The sequence below is a fragment of the Maylandia zebra genome, linkage group LG4 (genome assembly GCF_041146795.1).
Source record: "Maylandia zebra isolate NMK-2024a linkage group LG4, Mzebra_GT3a, whole genome shotgun sequence".
NCBI classification, from domain to species: Eukaryota; Metazoa; Chordata; class Actinopteri; order Cichliformes; family Cichlidae; genus Maylandia; species Maylandia zebra.
In genome coordinates, this window is record NC_135170.1 from 11,252,597 (window position 1) to 11,276,542 (window position 23,946).

At 40.8% G+C, this 23,946-nt stretch overlaps 1 protein-coding gene across 3 annotated transcripts in view; it reads right to left on the bottom strand.

Annotated features, from left to right (window-relative positions):
- The window catches only part of LOC101471213 (myosin-10), a 67,520-nt gene extending 43,611 nt beyond the window's left edge, over positions 1-23,909 (bottom strand). For 2 of the 3 annotated variants that reach the window (XM_004563009.6, XM_004563008.6), the window contains exons 1-3: positions 23,274-23,909; positions 21,243-21,620; positions 14,334-14,490 (exon numbers count right to left, since the gene is read on the bottom strand). In XM_004563009.6, the coding sequence (XP_004563066.1) occupies positions 14,334-14,490; positions 21,243-21,587 (502 nt within the window). In that variant the 5' untranslated portion in view covers positions 21,588-21,620; positions 23,274-23,909. Of the gene's footprint in view, positions 1-14,333; positions 14,491-21,242; positions 21,621-22,984; positions 23,102-23,273 lie in introns of those variants that run through there. The other variant, XM_012922345.5, reaches the window with a different exon arrangement.
- Positions 23,910-23,946: the final 37 nt, after the last annotated feature.

The window sequence follows — 23,946 nt, forward strand, 5'->3', positions numbered from 1 at the left end:
ACTTACATCTTATGCCATCAGCTTGTCCTAAGTCACGGTTTGCTTCCACATAAAGCTTTGCAAAAATTGCATAAAAAGCACTTGCAGGAACAAAAACATAATATTCCAGAAACACTTTGCCGATCTGATCAGCTGTTCTTAACACTTCCCACATTGAAAAACACGTCAACGTGAACTGTCGCATTTCCTGCCCGAAACCGGAAGTGACATCATTTTCGCGGAAAATGTAGTTTTTTACTTGTAGGCCTATACCTATACTGGTGTTTTTATAAGTCATGTTTGACTTTTCTGAATAGATTCCGTGATGCTTAGAACTCAAATTGCACTGCTGGAAATAGTTTATTTTGATGCACCTGCTGTTTTCTTTGCAAATTTGCATCATAGGATCAAAATAAATTTCCTGTTGTTGTAAACTATTTTTTGCAACTTTTTTGTATTTAGTTTTGAGGGATAAACCTCTTAAATTTCTCCAAGTAGAAATATATGTAAAAAAAAAAAAAAAAAGATTTTCAATTTTTTTTGTAGTTTATTGCGCTTTTTTGCAATTAATGTAATTACTATGGACTTAATGCAGACATATTATTAAAATTTGGGCTATAACAGTTGTATTGATGTATAGCAACTTGAAATGCTCCCACAAATGGCACTACAACATGTAAAAAAATAATATAAGCTCTGGCGGACTTGGTTCTATGGTAGGTCTTAAAGGGTTAAATAAATATCGTCAAATAATCGTGATCTCAATTTCAGTGAAAATAATCGTGATTATCATTTTTGCCATAATCGAGCAGCCCTACTAACAATTATACCGTTTTTCAAACACACTACTGGAAACGGAAGGACAGAAAATCTACAACCCTTTGTAAACAAGATTCTTAGGAATAATACCCACTTAAGCTAATCTCATAGAAAGCCTTTTTCATGGCAATATAAAATCTATCCATCCACCTCAGCTTATTCAGTTCCAGGTTACTGGAGCCTATCCCAGCTGTCATGTGGCAGGAGGCAGGGTACACCTTGTATTATTCACCAGTCTATCTAACAGAGACACACTCACATTTGCACCTGCTGCCAATTTAGAACTGCCAGTTCACCTAACATCCATGCCTTTTGACTGTGGGAGGAAGTCGGAGAACTCCACAACAAAAGGTTCCAGCCAGCAGATTCAAACAGAGGATCTTCTTGCTGTAAGGCTAACCACTTCACCAATATATCAACCTATAAAATATACACTATTATTATTTATTAGATTACCTAGCAGGCATATTAAGACTGATATATCTAAAGCATTTTAGACTGTATCAACAGACAGTATCAGTGTGCGCTCATACTAAGAGCCAAGACAACCTTAACCCCAAAAACATTTGTAACACTGCATGGCTGTCTGTGAAAAAAAGGTTAGAGGAAGTCTGAGAAAGTGTTGCATATGATTGGAATGTAGAGACTTCTGCATGTCAAATTAATATTCTCGGCCCCACGTCCCGTCGGCTTGGGTTCGACATGTAGAGCCTGTGTTATTCTGTCTGAGCTGGACTCCACAGGGAGTAGGCTTCTGGAGTCTTTCCTATGTTGAGTCCCACAAAGCACATTTTTCAAAGAAGAGAAAATGAGGGGTATCGAGATAGACACAGAGATAGAGACAATGTGAGAGGGAAAGGAGTTTACACCCAGTTCCCACATGTTTCTCATGAAGAGGTGCTGGAGTGGTGTGGAGCACATCTGTGGGCGATCTGATGATCTTCTATGATCTAAATTTGGCATCAGCTTTGAAGAGTAACCATTCAGATTATTAAATAAAGAACAGCGCTGTCCAAACAGACCATGACGAACGAGGAACAGCAGTTTACAGATCAACATCCTTTTGTAATGGTATCAGAACATAAACAGGATGAAGACATCTGTAAATTGAACCATTAACCAAATTGAGTTGAAATGAGAAGCACTGCATCTCAGCATCCATGGACACAGCTAATCCTGTGCTTACATGAATTCACCTAAATATGTTTTGGAGAATGATTGCAACCATAGTATGTGTTGATGCATGCCCAATCATTCAGGCGGGTAAATCTCAAAAAGTTGATCCTGTTCATCTGGATGTAGACTTTTCAGTGGGGGAAACTCATCCAAGTTTCTTCCTCAGTCTTAGACTGAAAACGCTACGTCCACATGAACAGAATCAACTTTGTGGGGCATAGAATGTCTATGAAACATGAACTACCTGCCTATTGGTGAATGGAGTCTGCATCCTGAAGCCTCTGCTTTGGTATTTTGGCTGCTGCCATGTTGGTTTTGGAAACAGGAGTGGCCATGTTAAGTTTAGTGGGTGGAGTGCTAAGTAACAACCTGTTAGGATAATAAAGTTTCACTTAACCAAAACTAGTCACCTGTCAACCAGGCTTAAAGTTGTAGGCCCATAATAATATGTAAAACATTAGGCTTTAACAAATTTGAAAAGGATAAATTATTTTAAAAAGTATCCCTTGTTCAGTTACTATGACAAGAGAAAAGAGTAAACATGCTATTTTCGTGAGTCTGGTCAGTTTAACATATGAGCCATTCCACGGGCCTTCTGCTTGACCATCTCCATTTTGCATAAAAAATTTTTGGTTACAAAGTTTGAACATTTACAATTATTGGTATAAATTTATGAATTATATATCAATACTATTAAAAAGATATTTTTTGAAAAATGGTCTGTTGACCCACTTTCAGGCCTTTTTTTGTACACTGAACTCTGAGGCATGAATATTTTGAAAACTATTAAAGATAAAAGCCTGAAATTTTCATTGGCCTTTATTGCTATCAGAATGAACCAGAATCTGTAATTTGGGACAAATACATCAAAAAATGTTTCAGTACTGGCTAAAACTAAAATAACAATAGATAGCTTAATTGGAATAAAAATGTAAAAGATCTTTAACTATAACTGAGAAAATCAGTTTGTTTTGTCATTCGTTTAATTTTTTTTTTCTTTTATTTATACTTCCTGAACTATAAATAAATACTGATACTTTGTAGAACTGCTTAAATTTGTATTTCATTTTTTAAGTAGCCAGTACTTGAGATATATATCATGACTCATTTTGACGGTAAGAAAGGCCAGTGAAAATTTCATGCTTTTCAAGATATTCATATTCAAACACTGCCTGAAAATTCCATTTTGGAAAAAAATTGTCCAAGCGGGTTGACAAAAGAAACACAATACATTAACACTAAATCCATACACATGGGATACTACATGGAGTAGAGAGACATAGCAACGCTGAGACTTAATCTACTTTTTTGGTTCAGTGAACACAGTGGCCATACCAGACAAAGTACTAGCGCTGTCAAATAGCAGAAACACACAGTCATGTTCCCATTTCCAACAATAGCAAATGAGGGTGGGATTCAGTCTCCTCTTCTGATATGCTCAGTCACTATTTAGATCATCATTGACTAAAACAAGATTATCGCTGTTCTAGTGCAGAGTACAAATGAGAAACCTGCGATTTCTCTGAAGTCCAAAGATAATGTTTTTAGTGGACCAACCTGCCTGTTTACTATTAAAACCTCTATCGCATAGTAGGGAACATAATATAAAATAACTAAGACGTTTGAAACCTTTCTTGTTCTACTTCTTCTGTGGAACATCAGGGACAACTCCTTCATGATCAGCATGGCTACCAACTGTCAAAAATCCCTCAAAATACTATCCACATTATCCCTAAGACAAATTTTCAAGACAGTGGACGCACTGAGCTGCATAACTATAGATGTGACATACGCACAGGTTTGTTTTTCCCAACAGAGCTTGAAAGGGGAGAGAATGCAGTTGCGGAAGATATGGCAGCAAGCGTTTGGCAATGTAATCGATTGCAGATGGCAGCCATCGGGGGGGCTTGTTTGGTCCACAGTGGTTCTTTGTGATGGCTAGGCCTGCCATAATCCAACAGGACAAGGCGGTTTTCACGTGTTTGTGTGTGTGTTTATGCTGGTACCTCTGATATCATAGCGCTAAGCTCTGCAGCCCCACAGGAATTCCAGACACACAGGGGGGAAAAGGGATTCAATCATAGGGAGAAAAATGTATCAGTGTGATGATGACTGACTCTGATAAAACGAGTGAAAGAAGATGTTTAAAAAAATACATTTTCAGATTTATTGTAACAAGGTTAAGCAAAAATCTAGTGGGTGTAACTAATATAAGTCAAACTTAATGTTGTGCAACAGCAACAAGTAGAAGTGGAGTAAATTCTCAAAAGAGAAATTATGAGAGTAATTGTTAACTCAAAAATGGAAAAAGTGATTTGCAGCCTTGTACTGTAGCTACACTGCTGTGCATATATTTACCTTACAGATCAGTAAATATGCACATGTAATCAGTTGCTCATTAAACCCAGTGATGGAGCAGTCATCTGCTTTTCTCTCTTGCCTTCAGAGGGTTATGAGTTTGTCAGAGAGAGAGCAGTGACGGCAGGTAATCGTATCTGTACTGCTGAGGCTTCTGGCATCAGTGCTATGCTTCTCTGATGACAACACTATCGAAGAACGAGGGGAATATATGACAGTGACTCCACCTTAAATCATCTCCTCACCACTCTTTTCAAACATTGGCACCGTGTTCGGGCTGAGAGTGTTATCTACACATAGTAGACTAATGCCTATCTCACGCAGATAGTTATACATTTGGGGCTTGAAATAAATACAGAGCTATAAAAACTAGAGATGCATAGGTAGGCCAAAAACAGGACTTTCACCCAGACCGAGGTAGTAATTGTGTCAATGTTTTCCAGATGCTCTTTGGTTATGTTTAGTCAGCAAATCTATTTGGTTAGGTTTAGGAAAAGATTATCAAACCCAAGAGGTTTTGGTATCCCTAAAAGGAAATCCACAAAACTGTAATAAAAAAAATATTTGAACCATTTTAAGTAGGGATCCATTTATTCAGGCATATGATGCATCTACATTCCTGCCAAATAAAGGCTAAAAAGCTCAAAAAATATCCTTTTAGAAAAGTGACACTATGGCACTGGGCAATAAAACACAATCCACAATTTTGTTGTACATGTACAATGACAATAAAGGGCGATAAAGTCAAATCAGTGAACTAAGCAGAAATAATACATTTATTCTTCTTAACATACACAGTTAAGGAATTTTTACATTTCTACCAAGACTCTGAAGTCCATCAACTTGTAGTTAAAAAAAAAAAGAAGCCATGTCAGACACCAAGGATACCAAGATAACTGACAGAGAACAGCTTTCTGGACCTTGCCCCTGTCCAGGTTAGGTAGGAGAAAACTATAAGTGTTTACACATGGAGAGGACTGTAACCATAAATCAGAAATGATGTATGACCCCCAAACAGAAAAATGATTTTATCCTCCACGAACTCCGCAGCTGCCTGTCATTAAAGACTCATCCCCTCACATATATTTGTGTGTGTGTGCTTGTATGAGTCGGAGTATATTTGCAGTACACTCATCCAAGTATGCTGTTTGAACAAGCTTCACCCTTTCCCTGGAAGTTATAGCTTCAGTATGTTCGGAGTATAGACAGTCATTTTGACTGCCCCCCCTCCTCAATACACACACACACACACACACACACACACACACACACACACACACACACACACACCTGTCTTGTCAGTCAGATCTTGGGTGTGCCCCTCACCAGCACGCCACTCGAGCCCTCACTGCCCCAACAAGTGGCCCCATTTCCCAGGGAAGCACTCTGTACTCCAGGCCTCCCTGCCTGCACCCACACTCACAGGGCCTTGGTCCCAGCCCCCTCCAGACTGCACAAAGCCCCCATTGTGAGGCACAATGCTAGCCACCCCCTCTGCCTTTCCCCTGTACCCTCTACTCCATTTCCCCATAAACTGTGTCGCTTCTGCCCCTTCTTCCTTTTTACCCATCTCCATCACTGACTCCTTTTCAGTCTTTGCCGTCTTTCCTCTTCCCTCGTAGTTATTCCTCCTTAAACTTTGATCCTGTCTGTTGGGCTCTGCCATCTTTTATTCTTGTGCAACCCTTTCCAAGGATCCCCTTCAAAATTAACGTCTCTATGCCCCCCCCCCAAACTCTTTCAGCACAGCCCACCTCCTTCACATCTCTGTGTTCCAAGACATTTTCCACTTCTGTGACTGTTTTGTTACCTCTGAATCTTCCTTCTCTGCTTTGCTGGGGAGATATTTCATATATAGGTGTATCTGCAACTCTGGGGAGGAAGAGAAACTAAACATATACCACAACAGTGTTTTTCCCAGTATCTGCAGACCTGTTTTTAACAACACAACACTACACATTTCAAAACAAAAACTAAAACACACTGGGGCGATAAGGTTAAGACATTATCACACAGCAGGAGATGGTTCTCATCCTCTGTGTTCTCATTAATTGGACAAACTGATTAGACTTTTTCCAGCGTTGTTATAACATCAGCACAAATCAGTGCAATATAACATCACACAGATGTATTGTACTGGAAAGATGGCAGATTAAAAACCTAATTAATGTCTACTATGACTTCAGACATTTGTGTTCTCACTTGCACCTCTGCTGGGAAATGACTAGGCAAGTTCAGGGCTGCAGTGCATGTGTATACATCGCAGTGCAGCTATATTTAGATGTCCCACAGTTTGTCTTACAGAGCTTAAAACCAATACATCTGCAGCTGTGCCTCATCAAGTAAAGGGAAAATTCCTCCTAAAAAGGTTAAATAAAGGGTAATGCACCTAAATGGCATATTTAATTAAGAACATTTATGTGCAGTTTTAATTGACAGATTTGATATAAGTATAAGTATAATAGCTATAAACTAAAAATAGGAGGACGTCAGCAACCAATAGTGAAAAAAGCTAAATATGTCTCCTCTTCCTCCCTCAGTTATCTACACGACATTGTGATGGAGACATTCCAGTCTATCTGACTCAGTGTCGCCTGCTTTTAATATGTGATTTGTATTTGGATAAAAATAACCTATACCATGGGTGGCAACCTTTCCGATGATGAGTGCCATCTAAAATTTCCTCAGAAGTCAATGTGCCATATAACTGCATTAGCAATAATTTAATAATGCTCTATAATAACAGTTACACACTATATAGAACAACTTTATAGAATTACATTTGTTTGCAGATGTTTGCAGCTATCAGCGAATAGTTATCAGCTATTTTGAAACAAAAAAAGACTTTTTATCCATAACAAGAACCCCGTAACAGCAAATGAACTATACAACAGATCTCACAACAATGATAAGAAAAATGAACTGGGCCAATATGACATGTTTGTTAATACAGAGATACACATGTTAATGTGATCTCTGGTCTCCCACTCAGAGACACAGGTCTCCGAGTGTCCAGCATTCAGACGGCTACCTGAGGACACTCATGTGAGAGAAAATCTGCTCACGCAGATATTTAGAGCCAAATACTGTCAATAAGGCCTCTGCAATGTTTTGAAGACAGTTAAACTAGTCAGTTAGTGATGTCCAGCAGGTGAAAATGCAAGCTCCATGAACACGCACAGCTATGCATCCCAGCTGCGTTCGTAGTTCTGCAAACTTGGACCCCCACAGAGTCGAGCTTTTCATTTTAATCAGCTGCATTTCGAAGTCACATTAATTGGCATTAACTTAGCCAGTTAATGCGAAACAAATCCAGCTGCTCATTAAAGCTTTCTGGTTTGGTCAGTAAAGAAAAAACTGGTCCATATGCCGGAAAGTCCCGAAAACGCATTGTGAATTCTGTCTCGAGTCTACAGATGTATACGTGTATTTCCGCGGTGCTCCTGAAGCATTTGAAGTGTCGGAATGTGGAAATTTCAACATCGCTTGAAAAAACTGCCAGCTAGCAATGTCCCTCTCACTGGTAAGTTATTTTTAGGCAATTACAAGTTGAATCTGGTAGTTGGGGTTGTTAGCTAAGATACCGTCATTAAGAACCTGCAGAACTAGTCTGTCTATGCGAGCTAATTTGTGATGTGCATCGCTGGCCCGGCCATTTATTTTTTAATCCACATTCTCAGATTAACTCACTGCGTGTCATGCCAACGGCTGGACTGGGACAAAAAAAATCTGCCCAGGCATTTTGACTAGAGACCGGCCCACCAGGTATTACAAGAAAAGCCATAAAGCCTTTGAATGAAGACAAATGCTGTTGTGACAGTGATGTACAGTCTTATTGGTATATATATGATTTCTATACATTTTACATCAGATAAAAACTTTGATTGTAAGATTCAGATAATTATTTATTAAAAGCTAGACATTTTAAATGAGAATAAGAAAGAAAAGTATTTCTTTGTGCCCCCTTTCCCTGTTGATGCCCTACCTAGCCCCCTGGCAAAACCTTGCTAGACCCGCCCCTGCACAAGTTACCAGCTGTCAGCTACAAAGGATCTTGGTGTTATTTGTCTCTCAGAAACAGTTCATAACTTCCCTTCAACTCATTCATGTGACCTAAAAGGTAAACCTGTTTCTCCATCACCTGTTCAGCTCTGATGATTCAGTAAGGACATCTCCTGGTTTCATGTTTCCCTCTCACCACATATCCAAACTGATATCAGGACCAGCAGCTTTTACAGCTGTGGCTCCAGCAAACATCATCTGATACTAGAAATTAATATTCAATAAATTCTAACAACAGCTGATCAAGCTTAAACATGCTGCTGTTGTTTAACGCGACCTCCGCTGGTTTCCTCTTTCTGGCGCAAAGTGGGCGATAAACAAACAAGAGAGAAAAGCCGATCAGCTGATCATTGATCAGTTTCATGATTGAAGTAACAACAGGGGAGGGAGGGGGAGAGAATGAGAGAAGAAGAAGCAGCTGACAGTGTAAAGACGCAGAAAAAGTCCAGCTTTGTGCCTTTTTTCCCATTGTAGCTGAAGTACGGGACAAACTGTGTTCCTTTTCAGCTCAATACGAAACGCGTAATATTTTCTCTGAATGAGGGATCATTCCATTTTTTACGGGACGGTTGGAAACTCTACTAACAAACTTTGTGAATTAAATAAAGTTCAACATCAGTAACATCAAAGCACCCACCCAGCTGCATAGAAACTCCATCATGCTAGCTAGTACGCAGTACGAGTTATTCTAACTGACTGTAAAAAGTCAGCAGAACTAAAATAAACTCCACATAAACTTGGTTTATATCTGACCCAGATAGACTGCAGGTCATAACTTATCACCTGAAGTTCAGTTCACCTGACACTCGGACCGGTGGCCGCCTCGCGTCTCTCCTCCTCCTGCCTCCCCTTTCCCTCACCCACCTGCTGCCCTCTGTGGGAGCTCCGCCATAGCCACCAGCAAACAACTGACATTTTTACATATCTGCCAGCATCTGGCCAATCCACCACCTTTAATTGTTCATGCCGTTACAAGAAAAAAAAAATCATCGGCCCATAAAAACTAAAAATCACCATGGCCTGCATTTGTATAGCGCTTTTCTAGTCCCTAAGGACCCCAAAGCGCTTCGACCGACCGGGCAAATGCCCGGTATACCTGATGGCCAGTCCAGCTATGGTCGTGCCATCAGTTAACCCTGGCACGCGTGCCCAGGATTGCCGACCCCTGACCTATACTAAGGGAAATGCACTGCATTCTTTAGTGAGGGACTTGTAGTTCTCATGTTTAAGAAAAAGTTTTGTGATAGCATTACTTTAATTTCTGAGGTTGCATTCACTCTATAAAGGCTCACCTCCCATTCAAATCACAATGGGTTTTGTGTGAATTTACACCTAACATTAACAGTAGATTTCCCTTATACTGACAGATGCTCATCACACTGACGTCAGGATGAGTATATAGAATAAATATGGAATGAGATCTACAATACCTAAGCAAAGAAAATGTCTTTACAGTAGAAGGAGACAGTAGGTTTGCTTTTCTTTTTTTAGTTATTTCTAAACAGGTTGTGTCTACAGTACCATCTGTGTTCTCAGATGTGCTGGATCTCTACCATGTGATGGAGATCAAAATAAAAATAATCTCACTGTAAAATCTGCTTTTCAAATTTGTTGATGTGAGGCTGCAAACCAGGCTGTGTTGCATACAGAAAAAAGAAAGACTCATAAATGGATGCACTCATATTGCCCTTTTTTGACAAGCAAATTACTCCTATGGAGTGCAGTCAGTATATGTGACTATCTGTGGCATTCACTTACCAGTCCTGTAAGTGAGTCGAGTGGCAGTAACATGACTATATTATACAGTTCCAACCTGAGTGTGAGGCGCACTCTTCTCATAGAGTGAAGCAGCAGTAAGAAACAGACAACTAACTCATAAAAGGATAAAAAATATGGATGAAAACTGCTGAACACAAAACACAAATGCATACTTACAATACTTACGGACAAATCTGTCATGAACTGAGCCTTGTGGCCTGAGCAGTTGAGAGGTGAAATAAGAGAAAACTGAGACACGGTGTTGTCAATTAAACAGGGGTCTAACCCTGGCTTCATCCTGACACGGAGAAGGGATGAGAATGTGGACATTCCCCACACTTGTTCTCCTGTGTTTCCTAATCAAAGCCTGAGACAGAAGGAACAAAGAAAACTGCGCTGCCACAGAGTTTCCAGCAGAGCTGCGGTTTGTATTTTTCATGTTAAGTGAAAGGCGACCAAAATGCTTTTAAGGACTTGGGGAATTTTTCCTCTTCAGTGTCTTCAGAGCCAAAACATTCTGGTTGAAAGGAAGAAAGGGACTGAACAAACTAGTAAGTGAAACAGTAAAGGGGTAGAAATAAGAGAGGCCAGCTGCTCTACTTGCTGAGAGGAGAAAGAAATCAGTAGGAGATCCCAAATAGTTTGAGATGGAGCTACAAAAGACATCCTGAACAAGACTGCAGAAATATTAAAAAGGCTGAAGTAGATTCATACAGAAGCAGCCAGCTAAATAGTGCCACTCAGAGTGACACCTCCATTCAAGATCCCAGGGGTAGGTTATTTTAGTTGCATATACAGATAAACACATCGGTATCCACGGTGATCTACCTCTGCTCACAGCAGCCCAGCAGTGGGCAACAGGCTGCTTGGACAACTATGAGAACTTGACAATGACTCAGCTCGCATAATTTAACACAGTGAGGTATGGAGAGCTGGAGCAGCGATGACCTCATTCCACTGCCTGGTTTGCCCTGCCTGTTGTGAGGGGTCCGAAAGAATGAACAGAGAGAAAGGGGGTCAGAGAGAAGAATGATGGCACCAGAGAGGTGTCCTATATCGAGACAAACACATTCTGAAGGCACAACAGGCCGGTAAGACTGAGTGTGTGTGTGTGTGTATTCAAAGTTTTGAAAACCACATTGAAGAAAATATACAAAGACAGGAGCTATATAATTAAGGTGCAACATTAACCTCATGTTATATAAATTTGTTTTCCCAGAACTTTGGGATCTAACTCTACACGAGCCACCTTAAAAGTTCCAAAACCAAACTTTAAAAATCAGATCCAAGGTCAATTTAGGCCTGAAATCTTTCAGCAACAACCATGTGGTAAAGCAGGCAGAGAGTTCACAACTTGCCTCAGAGGAAGTTAGTTAAAGTCCCATTTGGAGGTACTTCGGATTTGATATGATTTATTTAGTATGTGTTAGTACTTTGATCCATTAAAAGACATGTTTCTGTTGAAACAAATGTACCTCTACAAGCAGATATATATCTCAATATACTGGCTGGGCCTCTTCACATGGTCTAAACGTGGGCGATTTTCTTATTTTTTAAATAACTGAATGTGACTTTTGGCCAGTTATGACTTCCCTGGAGTGGCGAGAGTCGCTGAAAGCAGAGACCAGAGAACAGCCTGAGGTCATGACAGGAAGCCTTCAGCACATCAGTCAGACACACAAACCCTGAAGCTTTACAGCTGCAGCAGGTCCACCAGACAGTTATAGCCCTTTTTCACTTATATCTACTCGACTTTGGACATTTTCCATCACAACCCAGCACCACCTAACGCGTGTAGTGTTTTTATAGTGATACTGCCGAAAGTCCCGTGATGTCATTTGCATGTGACACGAATGCCATGGTATGGTGATGGTATGCCTTCTGCTTTGTCTATGGATATAGGTCAAACTCAGGGACCACAGCGTTGTTTTTTTGTGTAGCCATTTCCCTCGTTGCCAGGTTTTGAATTTTAATTTGATTTTGTGGAGGTGATGCTCTCATGACTCATTGAGTGAAGCCACATCAGCTCAGATCACTTGGAGCCCTGGCCGAATAGGTACTCCAAAAAAAGTACCAGGTACCAGGTATTACCACCTAATGAAAAACCCTAAAAACTGAGCAGGTACTAGTGGGAAAGGCCTCTTACTGTCGCATAAAGCTGAAACAGGTACAAATAAACACACAATTTAAAGAATCAAAACCCTCAGATGTGAAAGAAGACTCAAGAGAAACAACAGGGAGACATGAACACTGTTGTTCTAGTGACCGCGATGGCTCAGAGCAGACAGGCTAAAGCTGTCTAAACACTGATAAACTCTAATAAAGGTTCTGCTTATCACAGCAGTCCTTCTACATCAGAAATTCAAAAACAATTAGTTGGTATTCAAACTGGGTCATGGCCTTGTGTCTTGTGGGTCTTTATATTGTAATCATGCTCACATGATGACATTTTTAGAATTACAAAAAGGAGACTAGTGTGGGCTTCAATAAAAGACCATCAAAACAAGTTGTGCAACTCTTTTCCAATAATGCATGCTCTATTAACCTTTTCCTGCTGTCTATCCTACAGCAGGCCGGGTGGATTTTGATGAGCTCCAGCTACACCGTAAGTTCAAGTATGCAACAGCTGTAGCTCAAGACATGAACCAACTATGCAGTGTATTTGCAAGATGAAAACCAATCTGTGCTGCAGGTCAAGTTAATGACAACTTGAAGACTGATGTTTTTAAAACCTGCTTTCTCACTTTGCCTCCTTCGGTGTCTGCCCTGCCTTTCTGTATCTCCTTTACTTTTGCTATAAATTCCTTTGTCACAGGGCATCAGGTCTACCAGGCGAGCCTCTCGCTACACACATTATTAGGAGCTTACAGGCTTCACTCTCGCAACTCACAGCACATTACGCTCATCTGAAACACAGAAAGAGACTACTGTCTCTTTCTGTTGAAACAAAGCAATGATATACTAAACCTTTTAGCTGACCTGGCTTAAATTTCCAAAACAATCATGTTTTTCAAACTGAACAAAAAGGAGAGGATCTCAGAACTACGGTGTTTCTATAAAAAACTAAATCAGTATCTGAAAATTCAAAGTAAGAAGTTTTGGCTGCACAAATCTAACCTTTTAAAGACATAGTGCAGACTTAAACGTGCTTATGTGCTGCATAGTAAAAGATACCACTGTACTATGATGTCAATACTGAAATTTCTACCTAAATTATAAAACATCCCCAGTGATGAGATTTTTAGCTCAACTCTTTGGGACTACATTACATCATATATCAAACATATACAGGAGCTTACGCTATTTTTGCCCTGTGTTTGATTATGGCTCAGTGGTTCTGTGATTTCAGTGGAAGCTGAAGCACCACATTTTTTCCTTTCAAACCTGCATGTGGTTCTGCGGTATTGCAGATGGTACGATGGTTCACCATAAGAGTGAGACAGAGGAACAAGCCTTGGCTTTTGGCACTACCAAGCCTTGAGTTAGAAAGTTGAAATGCTACGGCTCTCAGCTACCATGGGGCTGAAAATGCCATTTTATGTCCCCCTCCTAATCTGAGACATCCAGTCTAAGGCTCTCCTAAAAATGCCACCATTATAAAGTAAACTTCTGTCTTCATTTCAGCTTGGAAAAAATACTGCAGTGGTTTAAAAGGCAAATCAGTTCATGGTTTGGAGAAATAATTATGTAGAGAGCCAAAAACATTACATTAGCAGACCTCTGGCCAGTATTTGTGAGAACAAGCTAAGAATAAACGATGCAACTTAAAGCTTTGATGTAAAACTCTTTGCCTGGTGTTTAAAGGATAAAGACTGTGTTGAACAGCCTTGCATTACCCTGCAATTACCAATTAACTGACTGACCCCAGCCATACACCTGGAAAACCTGCCACATAGTTAATCTGCTACTTGACCCCTTCAGTGATAACAGACACCTCTCTGACCTTGTGACCTTCCACATACATTACACAACTATATTCACACACTAATCTCCAACACTATACAGGCAAACCCAATCCTGCTCGCAAGTGAGATAAACACCAAAATTCTTCAGCTTCCATTATACCTGTTTGCTAATAAGTTAAGTTACCTTTAAATGTGTTTATCACTTATTTTACATACTGTAGTTTTCAAGTAATCATAGCAAAAGGTCCATTTCCAAAGAGCAGATGTGTAACATACCTTGAAGCATGCAGCGGTATGCTGATTCAGAGATGGCATAAATGTGCGGAGGCATCTCATGCCTCTTCTTCCCTCTGTACATCTCAATGATGTTCTCTGAATAGATGGGCAGGTTCTTGTAGGGGTTGATGACCACGCAGAAAAGCCCAGAGTATGTCTGTATTTAAAGATATGAAACAAACAAACATGGAGGTTAATATCAAAGAGTTCTCTAAGAACTAAAAGAACATATGATTAGGTCTGTTGTGGATGTTTCTCAAGTTTGCTCACAATGATCACATAAAGGCTCAATGGAACCATAAGTGGATACAAACAGGATGTGTAAAACATTAAGGTCTTTTAGATTGAAAGGAGCATGTACATTTCTGGTTTTATAAATCATCTAGCTTGCATTTTATCAGTGCAGGAAGACTTGTCATTACCCACATTTTGGTAGCTTACATCATCATAGCTGGCATGCAAGACAGTGATAGACGCAGAGCAGAGCAGATCTGAGGGAATGCTGATAAATGAAACACTGAGCAGACACTTGTCTGTGTGCAATACCCAGAGAGCCTTTTTAAGCCAAAACAGCACCGCATTAATATGAATAATGAGTTTATGGAATATTATAAAGACTCATGTTAGAGCAAACAGTGTGCACTGCAAATGTTTAGCCTACTTTCTGACTTGCGGTGTTGCATTTGGCTATGCCATTAGCTTGACAATGTCTCCCTAGAGAGTGTGTGCGAAGGCTTCTGAGCTATGCTGTAGGCTGAATCTGACTCAACCAGAGAGCAAGGCAGACGGCGTGAGGGGCCCTGGTGGGGCAGTGGCTCTCGCTCATTCTGCAGATGCTATAGGGGCTTCACATTTCCCCTATGGATGACACAGAGAAAAGGCTGCTTCACGGTAGTATGACCTTCACACTGACATGCTAGGCTTATTCCAGGAGCCCACACAAATCTCCATTGTATTTACAGAATATAAAGTACAGCTATAGTGACTGAACCTTAAGAAAGTAATAATAAACGCATACCTTGAGTTATGCCTCTTTCAGTGAGTTAATACCTCATATATAACTAAAAAAATTAGAGCCAGATGTTGAACAAAAGATAGATGGATATTATAAATCTGTGAGGCCGAGATGGCTAAACACCCTGGGCACCAGAGTCGGGCACCTCTCTGCTAGCTACTTGGAGTTACAGATATGTTTGTGCAGTGTTACTTAACACTACTTACAAAAACATGAACATAATTCCAGAGGTGCATATCTCCACCAATGATAAAAAATTCACTTGAGACCATGCTTGAATTAAGCTCATGGGTTCCAGAAGGATATCAGAGTCTGGATGAGTCTGCTCCATTTTCTTGAGAACATCAGAACAATCCTCATTTCATTTTTATTTCAACTTGATGTGGTTTTGTGAAAAATATTACACAAAATGCCCAATCGTGCACTCTCTTAAGTGTTGATGATCCAGATTCAATCTGGATCAATTCCAAGAGTTAATGACTTCTATTTTGGGCCCAACTTCACTTCTGGTTAAATTTTCAAGCAGTTGCCTTTTGAGTAATCCTGCAAAAAAAAATAGGCAACAAACCAATCACTAAAACCTCTCGAGCAGAGGAGAAGTCCGGAAATAGAAATCTGATCTATGAAACTGAAATTATTTTGACGATCAGGTTCCTCTTTTGACTGTCAACATGACAAATGCAGTTCAGAAATAAATAAATTTAAAAGGCAAATGCTCCATGAACTGTTGTCCATAATAAGAGCCTTTGTTTTGAAGAGCCGTAAATATTTAAAAAGCTATTTATTCTATCGCTTCCTCAGCCATTAATATAGTACAACTAGTAAACAAAGCTACAATATTTGGAAAAGCAATCTCCTTCTGGGATCTTTTTGTATCAAAGCATCACACATCATGACACCTGCTTCATTATTAACGCTGCACCTAAGGCTGAGTACAGCACTGGGACGTCTACCTGAGTGACTCAGCAGACGATCACAAAGGACCCGGAGAGCACACAGCGTACTGTAGCTGTTACGTAACAGCTCAGTCAGGGGCCTAAGTCAGCACTGAGCAACTGATGCTGTGCTGCTGATACAGAAGAAAGAAGGCGATGAAGTAGAGAGAGGCAGACGAGGATGAAGAGCAGAGCAATGATCCAGCTGACGGAGCTCCCTGTGGTCCAATCCAATGGAGAAGCAGAGGCGTAAAAAAACACCTAGCCATGCTCTCATCCTTTCTGTAAATTGCTCCCTACATGAGGGGGAGAGAGCTGCTGAAACTCTAACTCTCCACTCTCCTTTTCGAAGGCTAATGAAAATTTAATTCCCCCGTATCTGAAAACTGGAGCCACTATAAATGGAGAGTCTGTTCTGTTTCCATGGTTTAGTTCTGCAGCATTTAGTGCAAAAGCAGCTGGTGTGGCTGCAGAGAGATACCTGGACTTGAAGTTTGCTGTATCACATTCTATGTTCATGTTTTATTTGGTTAAAACTGCACAGAGCAGACCCGCCCTTATCTATAGATTTCTTGTTCATTTTGAGGGTCAAGTAAAATGTCTTTTGTCATAAAACACTATTTTCAGCTCCTCTCTTATTCATAATGGTTTGTCACAGTGAAAAAAAAAGATATGATGCCAGAATATTAAGTGGTTATTATTCCTCAAACATATGCAAATATGAGAAAAATAAAATAAGGATATTCTTATTGTGAAATATCCTGCAGGATAAATCCAGTACGAAGACCATTAACAACTGCTATTGCCAACTAGCAGAGGACACAGCTAACTTAACACCGCCTGACAAGAAGCCATGCCCAGTCCAGGAAAGAGAAGGTGATATTTCCACTGTGAAATCAGATCCAGGGGAGGGGATGCCGTGGCCTAGTAACAGCTGAGCAACACATAGCCAACAGCAGACACAACAGCCGACCCCATCTGCCACCTCTGATCAGTCAGACAGCAGGCCTACGTTGACGGGACTTTCTCCACTCCAAAAGCCGTTAAGGGCACTCTGAGTGCAGAGACTTGCTCGGCGCCACTAATCTGTGTGGACTACAGTAGACTTTGACCAGTTCCCCAACGGGGCTCTGCTTCACTGATTTCATAGCAAAGCTAATAAATACTTCAGACTTGGCTTTTGAAGTAAAACACTGGTATGTGTGGTATCCAATCAGTTTAACAGCAGCAGCAGAACGATCAAATGTATAAGCTTTGAGGCAGTGGAGCCCATTATATAAAACATACTATATGCTATCAGAAAAGCTGTATGAATCTATGGCATTACATCCACCACACATTTTATTTCTGTAGAAATCTAAGAGGCAAAATGAAGAACAATCATAGCACAGCAACAGGTTACATCATAACCAACCTAAGTTCCTCCAGAAATAGAAGTCAACCGATGACTTTAATCTAATCATATTAAAACATTTTCTCTACAAAGTTATAAGGATGAGCCTGGCCATGCAGGTTTTCTTCTCTTTCTTAGGTTGCGCCTGCTCTAGACCTGCAGGCAGATCCACTATTATAATGTAATCATTCTGAGCAGGGCCATAGTGTAGGAACTACGCAAATATTTGAAATCAATAAGAAAGAAATGGATTGTGGGTCAATACTGATGTTTAAAGTAAGAGTTTTCATACACATTTTTAGTGCAAAACTGCGATATATGAAGTTGATGATCGGTCAACAGAGTGAATATCAGCTGATACTTATAGAAAACCAATGCATGCCATAAAACAAAGAAAGAAAGAAAATCTATGTCATTATTCTCCAGGACAAGTACGTCAGAGCGGAGAGGCAGAGTGAGTGTGGGAAAAGGAACTGAGTTGATGAAGATAGGACAGACACTGAGCAGCAGAAGAGCTGAAGTAGGCGGCAGGAGACAGACAGACGGATGGTCTTTTTGCCGTGGAAGAATGCTGAGGCTTTCTGACAGCTGAGGCTTATCTAGCAACACAAAGGCTTGCTTGTAGCCCAGCTAGTGAGTAGCATGGTGGCTAGCCTGTGACTCACCACCGTACAGATAGAAAGGTGCCAAATTTAGTGAGCCAGCTTGACAGGCGGCCTGACTTTACACGAAACAAGCCGTCAGCTCTACAAAGGGCCATACAAAAGAGGCTGTACAGGATAGAAAAATCACACAGAAACTAGGATTTCACTGACCAGTAACAGATGTGTGATTGTAATTAACAGTAAAGATACACACTGGAAAATTACTGGACGCCCACAGTTGACTTTTCTGCATGTTTCGGCAACAATATATAAGATTTGTTTTCTTCACAGTAACCTTAACATACAGAATGTGCATTACTGACCTACTGACTCATCTAGCTCAGCAGGAGCTCAGTCTACTCCACTTAACTTGAATTTTCAAAGCTTACACAATTGAAAATGAAATAATATAACATCACAAGGGACACCAGTGTGAGGCATTCTCTCAAAGCAATACAGTTTCTAATAGGGGTGCAACAATACTCGTATCAATATTGAACCGTTCGAAACAGTGCTTTCGGTTCGGTACGCATATGTATCGAACAATACAAAATTTTTATTTTATCAACTTTTCTACTGACGATGCTGTCTGTGTTGAGCGCTCAGTGGATTTGCGCTCGACAGTGCAGCCTAGGCGGAGTAGTCGAACGCAGATTCACTGAGCGCAGGGCAAGCTAGCAAGACAGAAGTTAAGCTCTCGTTGCAACATGGCAAATTGAACCTCCCCCACCCTCATTCAGATCTGGCCTTTGGAACTATTTTGGTTTTCATGTAACGTATGACCCTGAAGGTAAGGGCGTCATGGACAAAAGTAAAACAGTTTGTTGGATGTGCCACGCAATGCTCAATTACATTGGTGGGAACTAGTGCGTTAGCGCAGTTTGCTCGTTAACGTGTTGACGCCGTCCAGCCCCAAGCACGGGGCGATCTGCGGTAACTCGTTAACCGAGATTTGCCGTGTTGTGGCGTTAACGTCATTTCAACGGGATTAACGCTGACAGCACTAGTGGGAACACAACGAATATGACTGGACATTTACTCCGACATCATCCTAGTGCAAAGACAAGTGGAAGCAGACAAAAACAACAAGCAGGCATGCTACAAACTTTACCCGAGTCATTTAGACAGCCGTTAGCACATGATTCTCCTTATGGGGACCTGATATGTTTAATATGCTGCTGAGAATATAGCCCAGAAGAAGCGTGTAGTATAGCTTTTATTTTGGAAAGAGACATTTCTCTGTAATAAACTCTCTTTTCCAAAGATGAGTGATTTCAAAACTGTACTTTTGAGTTAAAATATATATTCATAATTTTAATAAATGACAAATTAAATAGGCATGAACATTTTTTTTGTATCAAAAAAATATCGAACCGTGACACCAAAGTATCGAACCGAACCGTGAATTTTGTGTATCGTTGCACCCCTAGTTTCTAAGTACCTGATACATAAAGACATGGTACAGTAAGTCCTGTACTGTATAAACATACACAACAACCTGCATTGTCTGCTAGAATGTGGATTGTGATATTGGGGATTATCAACATAGGTCTTCTAAGTACAGTTAGACCAAACTACAGAGTCCCTTTAATATTAGGTTATTGAAAACAGTAATTGTGTCCTAAAGGCAAACCTATGAAAATATTTTACAGGTTTAGAAAAACAGTTAGTACAGACCTCAACTTGTAAAAGACTTGCAGAATCATATTATGACTCAGATACAGAGGTCTTTCCAATTATCTCAATTCAAAGCACAGCCTTGGGGTAGGCATTATATTATGTCTGCAGTAGATATATCAGAGCTCTGGGGGGGTAAGTCAAACGCACTGGAAAGAAGTTTCAAGCACAGGGGGTTTCTTTTTCTAACAGTGAGCTAAACAGGAGAAAATTCTCTTCCTTTTAGAAAACCAACACAGTCAGACATATGTTTTCAATTTCTCTTAGGCAAGGGGACAATTAACAAGCACCAAAGCCAATTCTGAACCCAGAAAAAAACTGAAACCATGACACCATGGTATTAGGAAGAAACTGAAGAGGGAGCTGGTGGAATGACATGGAAATTCAAGCCATATGGGAAATTGCTGAAACGCTTTCTTCCATTTTGGTAGCGGCAAATTATAATAATACTTTTAAGCATTTGACGATTGCAATGCGTTGCTGCATTCACTTTATCACATCTTGTTGGATGAAAGGCTCATTTATAAGTGCAACGAGTCACCCAGCAGCGCCCGAACCACAGTCTCTCAGGTAAAAACTAACCCACATTCTATTCCTGGTAAACATGTCACTAAATGGGTCAAGATCGCGTCACAGAGCTGCTTCATCTGTGGTGAAACTGGATTATGGGGACAGAAGCGATGCAGTGATAGAGACCACTCCAGACACTGCGTAAAAATTCACTACTACAAAACATTTAGATATACAGACACCAGAGATTTTCCTGACTGGTCTACATGTGTAATATATTTTAAAAAATGGCCATGTGGATGAGAAAAACTGAACTGATAGGGTTGTTTTGTGATCTGAGAAACAGCTAAAATAAAGGAATGTGGGGGTTAGGGTGACACCAGCAAGGTTTATGGCAAAGGTCTGTCTTTAGCCAAGGTGAGAGAGAAGTTATGGCATTTAAGACCATAGAGCTCTGTCAGTCATTCTGTGTGCAAATATGTGAGTGTGTTTGTGTGGTCATGAGTCACTCAGATGAGCTGCTTTTTTCCCTAAACAAAGATGGATAAATATCAGATCTCACTTTTAACCAAGACTGTAAGACAGGTGACTAAACACGAAACAACTGCCTGCAACGAGCAGAACAGCCAGAGAAATAATTTTGAGGTCAACCATCCACCAGTGTGTTGAGTTTACAGTAAACTGTTAGAAAAAAAAAAAAGAACCTTTTGAAGGCTCCAGGTCTAAGTCACTCACATATATGAGTCCAGAGTAGTAGCGGTCCTTCAGGTTGTGCAGCACAGACGCCTCATTCAGGCAGGTGAGTTCAGCCATGTCTTCCACCTTGCTAAATTTGGGTGGGTTCATCTTCTGGATGTCATCCTTGTTGATCACCACCTTTTTACCATTCTCTGCCAACTCCACTAGCACTTCCTCGCCACGCTCTTCTCGGATACCCGCCGCCTCAAAGCCATGGCGCTCGGAGGGGACCCACACTAGCTTCTTGGCCGTCCAGTCAGCCTGTGTGGCTGGGTTGTAAACCACAGCCCGGTCCACAAACAGGTAGCGCTCTGGGTCCTCTTGCCCACTCCGATGAGACATTTTAACTGGGAATGATCACCACAATATGGCCACCTAGAAGAAAAGGGGGTGCAGCGATAAGTAGCAAAACGTGAAATTTAGTCAAATTTTACATCTCACCCTATGTGATCAACAGGAGTGTGTGTGTGTTTGATCGCAATGGGATTGCACTGGTCACTTCATAGGAAGTAACCTTTCTGCAAACAGCTGCACTCTGACTGTAGTCACTCTCAGAGTGAGTGATGGAGGTTTGCAGATAACTAGCTAATTTATAAATACAGACGGATTGCTAACATGCTGCCATCAGTCTGAATGAGTCATTGTCAGCGAGCACAACTCAAAGGTACTCCACACAACTGGCTGCCAGCTGGTTATATTCTAGTTATATTCCTATAAAACAGGAACACTGCTTAGTGCAACAGTTAAATATACATTTCTGTTAAATGTGAATTTCTGTCTATGTAGACAGCAACGGTGATGTTTGAAGATATATTACAATTAACTGGCTGTGACTGCATGTAGATGCCAATTTCACCCCATTCAATAGCAGACTGAATCTGTCGTATGTTAGGTTTTAGTGAATAAATGAATAAATAAATAACTGAAGTGAGATAAAAACTTCAACTTTGAGGGCATGATTTGCAGTTGAAAGAATGTGATATATACTACTGCAATTCTCAGCAGATGGCAAAGTAGTTCTGTTAAAATAACATCGCATTATGAACTTAGTGTCTGGTGATTCCCACTTGTAGTCATCACTATAGATCCAATAATGGCAGAAACGTCCAGTGACACTAATACTTATGAATTTAGTAGAATTCACTGATCATTATACATCACATAGATATGCATGAATTTAAGTATGTCTCTTGATTCATAGCTGGTATAATAAAGTAATACAGTGAAGAAGGGAACTCATATGTCAGACAATCAAATAAAAGTTGCGAGTCAGACTTCAGTGTAGGTTTGGCAGCCTGGCACTGCACAACAATAATGCGCGTACTGCGGAGACTACACCGCTCTGCCAGAAAACCAAACGGGACAGATGGACGACGTACTGTGAGTGTCACATACAATAAGTCGCTCTCGTTCTCCAGGGAGCTCGCTGTATACAAAATAACCCGAATTTTAACACCTATCCAGGTAGCTCTGGAAACTATAAACGCCTGAAACATGCAGCTGAAGTCGCCCTTCCAAATATTAGGCTAATAACTGCGTAATAAACCTGCGCAACTGACGGAGCTAGCTACATAAGTGGGTAACGGGAATAAGTCACGACACGGTTAATTTAAAAGAACGAGTAACAGCGGCTAAAAGTTATTGTCTGGAGAACAACCATTAGGATAAACAAAAATAAGGTTACTGTCGGAGAAAATTATTGTCATGAGCCAAAAGAAAGAGTCATAAAGCTAGCTTACCACAGTCTGCACTTTTTCTGTTACGTATTAAGAGTTCAGGTGTTACCAATTAACACGTTTCTATGGTGAGAGAAAAAAGAGAGAGAAAGAGTCCTCGAGGTCAACCAGAGCGCTTATGACGCCGAGCGGTGGATTTTGAACCCCGCTACTCAAATAAAGACTACAGCCAAAGTAAGTTTCCAGAGCGACCTCCATCCCCTATCCCGGAGGCTGCTCACTCACTGACGCCGTAATAATCACCACGCGCCCCATCGTTCTTCGCCCTCGCGGCTGGCGCGAGCAAACTTACCTGCAGCAGTCAGAACCTGTTCACAAAGCTCCCCCTGATTCGACCCTGAACGCAACTATACAGCTGCTAGCCACAAGAGAAATGCAGGCATGTATCTGGGCTTCGGTATGCACCACAGTGCACAGTGCTGCCTCCACACTCGGGCCCCTCCTAAAGAGAGCAGGCTTGACCACCGCTGCTCCCGCCTACGGTGGACTGTGCGCACTAGAAAGTGATCGCGCAGATCAATACGCCACACTGTCGCACTCTTGTCAGGATTCAGCCGCTAATAAATTTTTATGTGCGTGCCTTCACGCCTGTCAGAATCCCCTCAATGGCATTAATGAAGGCAGCAATAATGAATACACTGTCGGGCATTATGCTGCGGTGGATACCTTTTAAGATCTATCCCACAAATATCTAGGCACTGCACACCCACTACATGCAGCCTAGAAGCGATTGGGCTCTCGCTTTGCGGTCTTTCTCTGCCCTTCTCCACTATTGGCTGGAACAAACCAACCCCCCAATTTGCTGCAAACCACTGACAAGCATAAAAAAAACCCAAAACATAATAACTATTGCAACTGCTGCTTGCATGCATTATAAAACCGCCTCAATTTGCCACGCATTGTTATTGTTGTCTAATACCTCACATGTTTTCTAAACAAAAAAGCTAGAAAACAAGAAGGGTTAA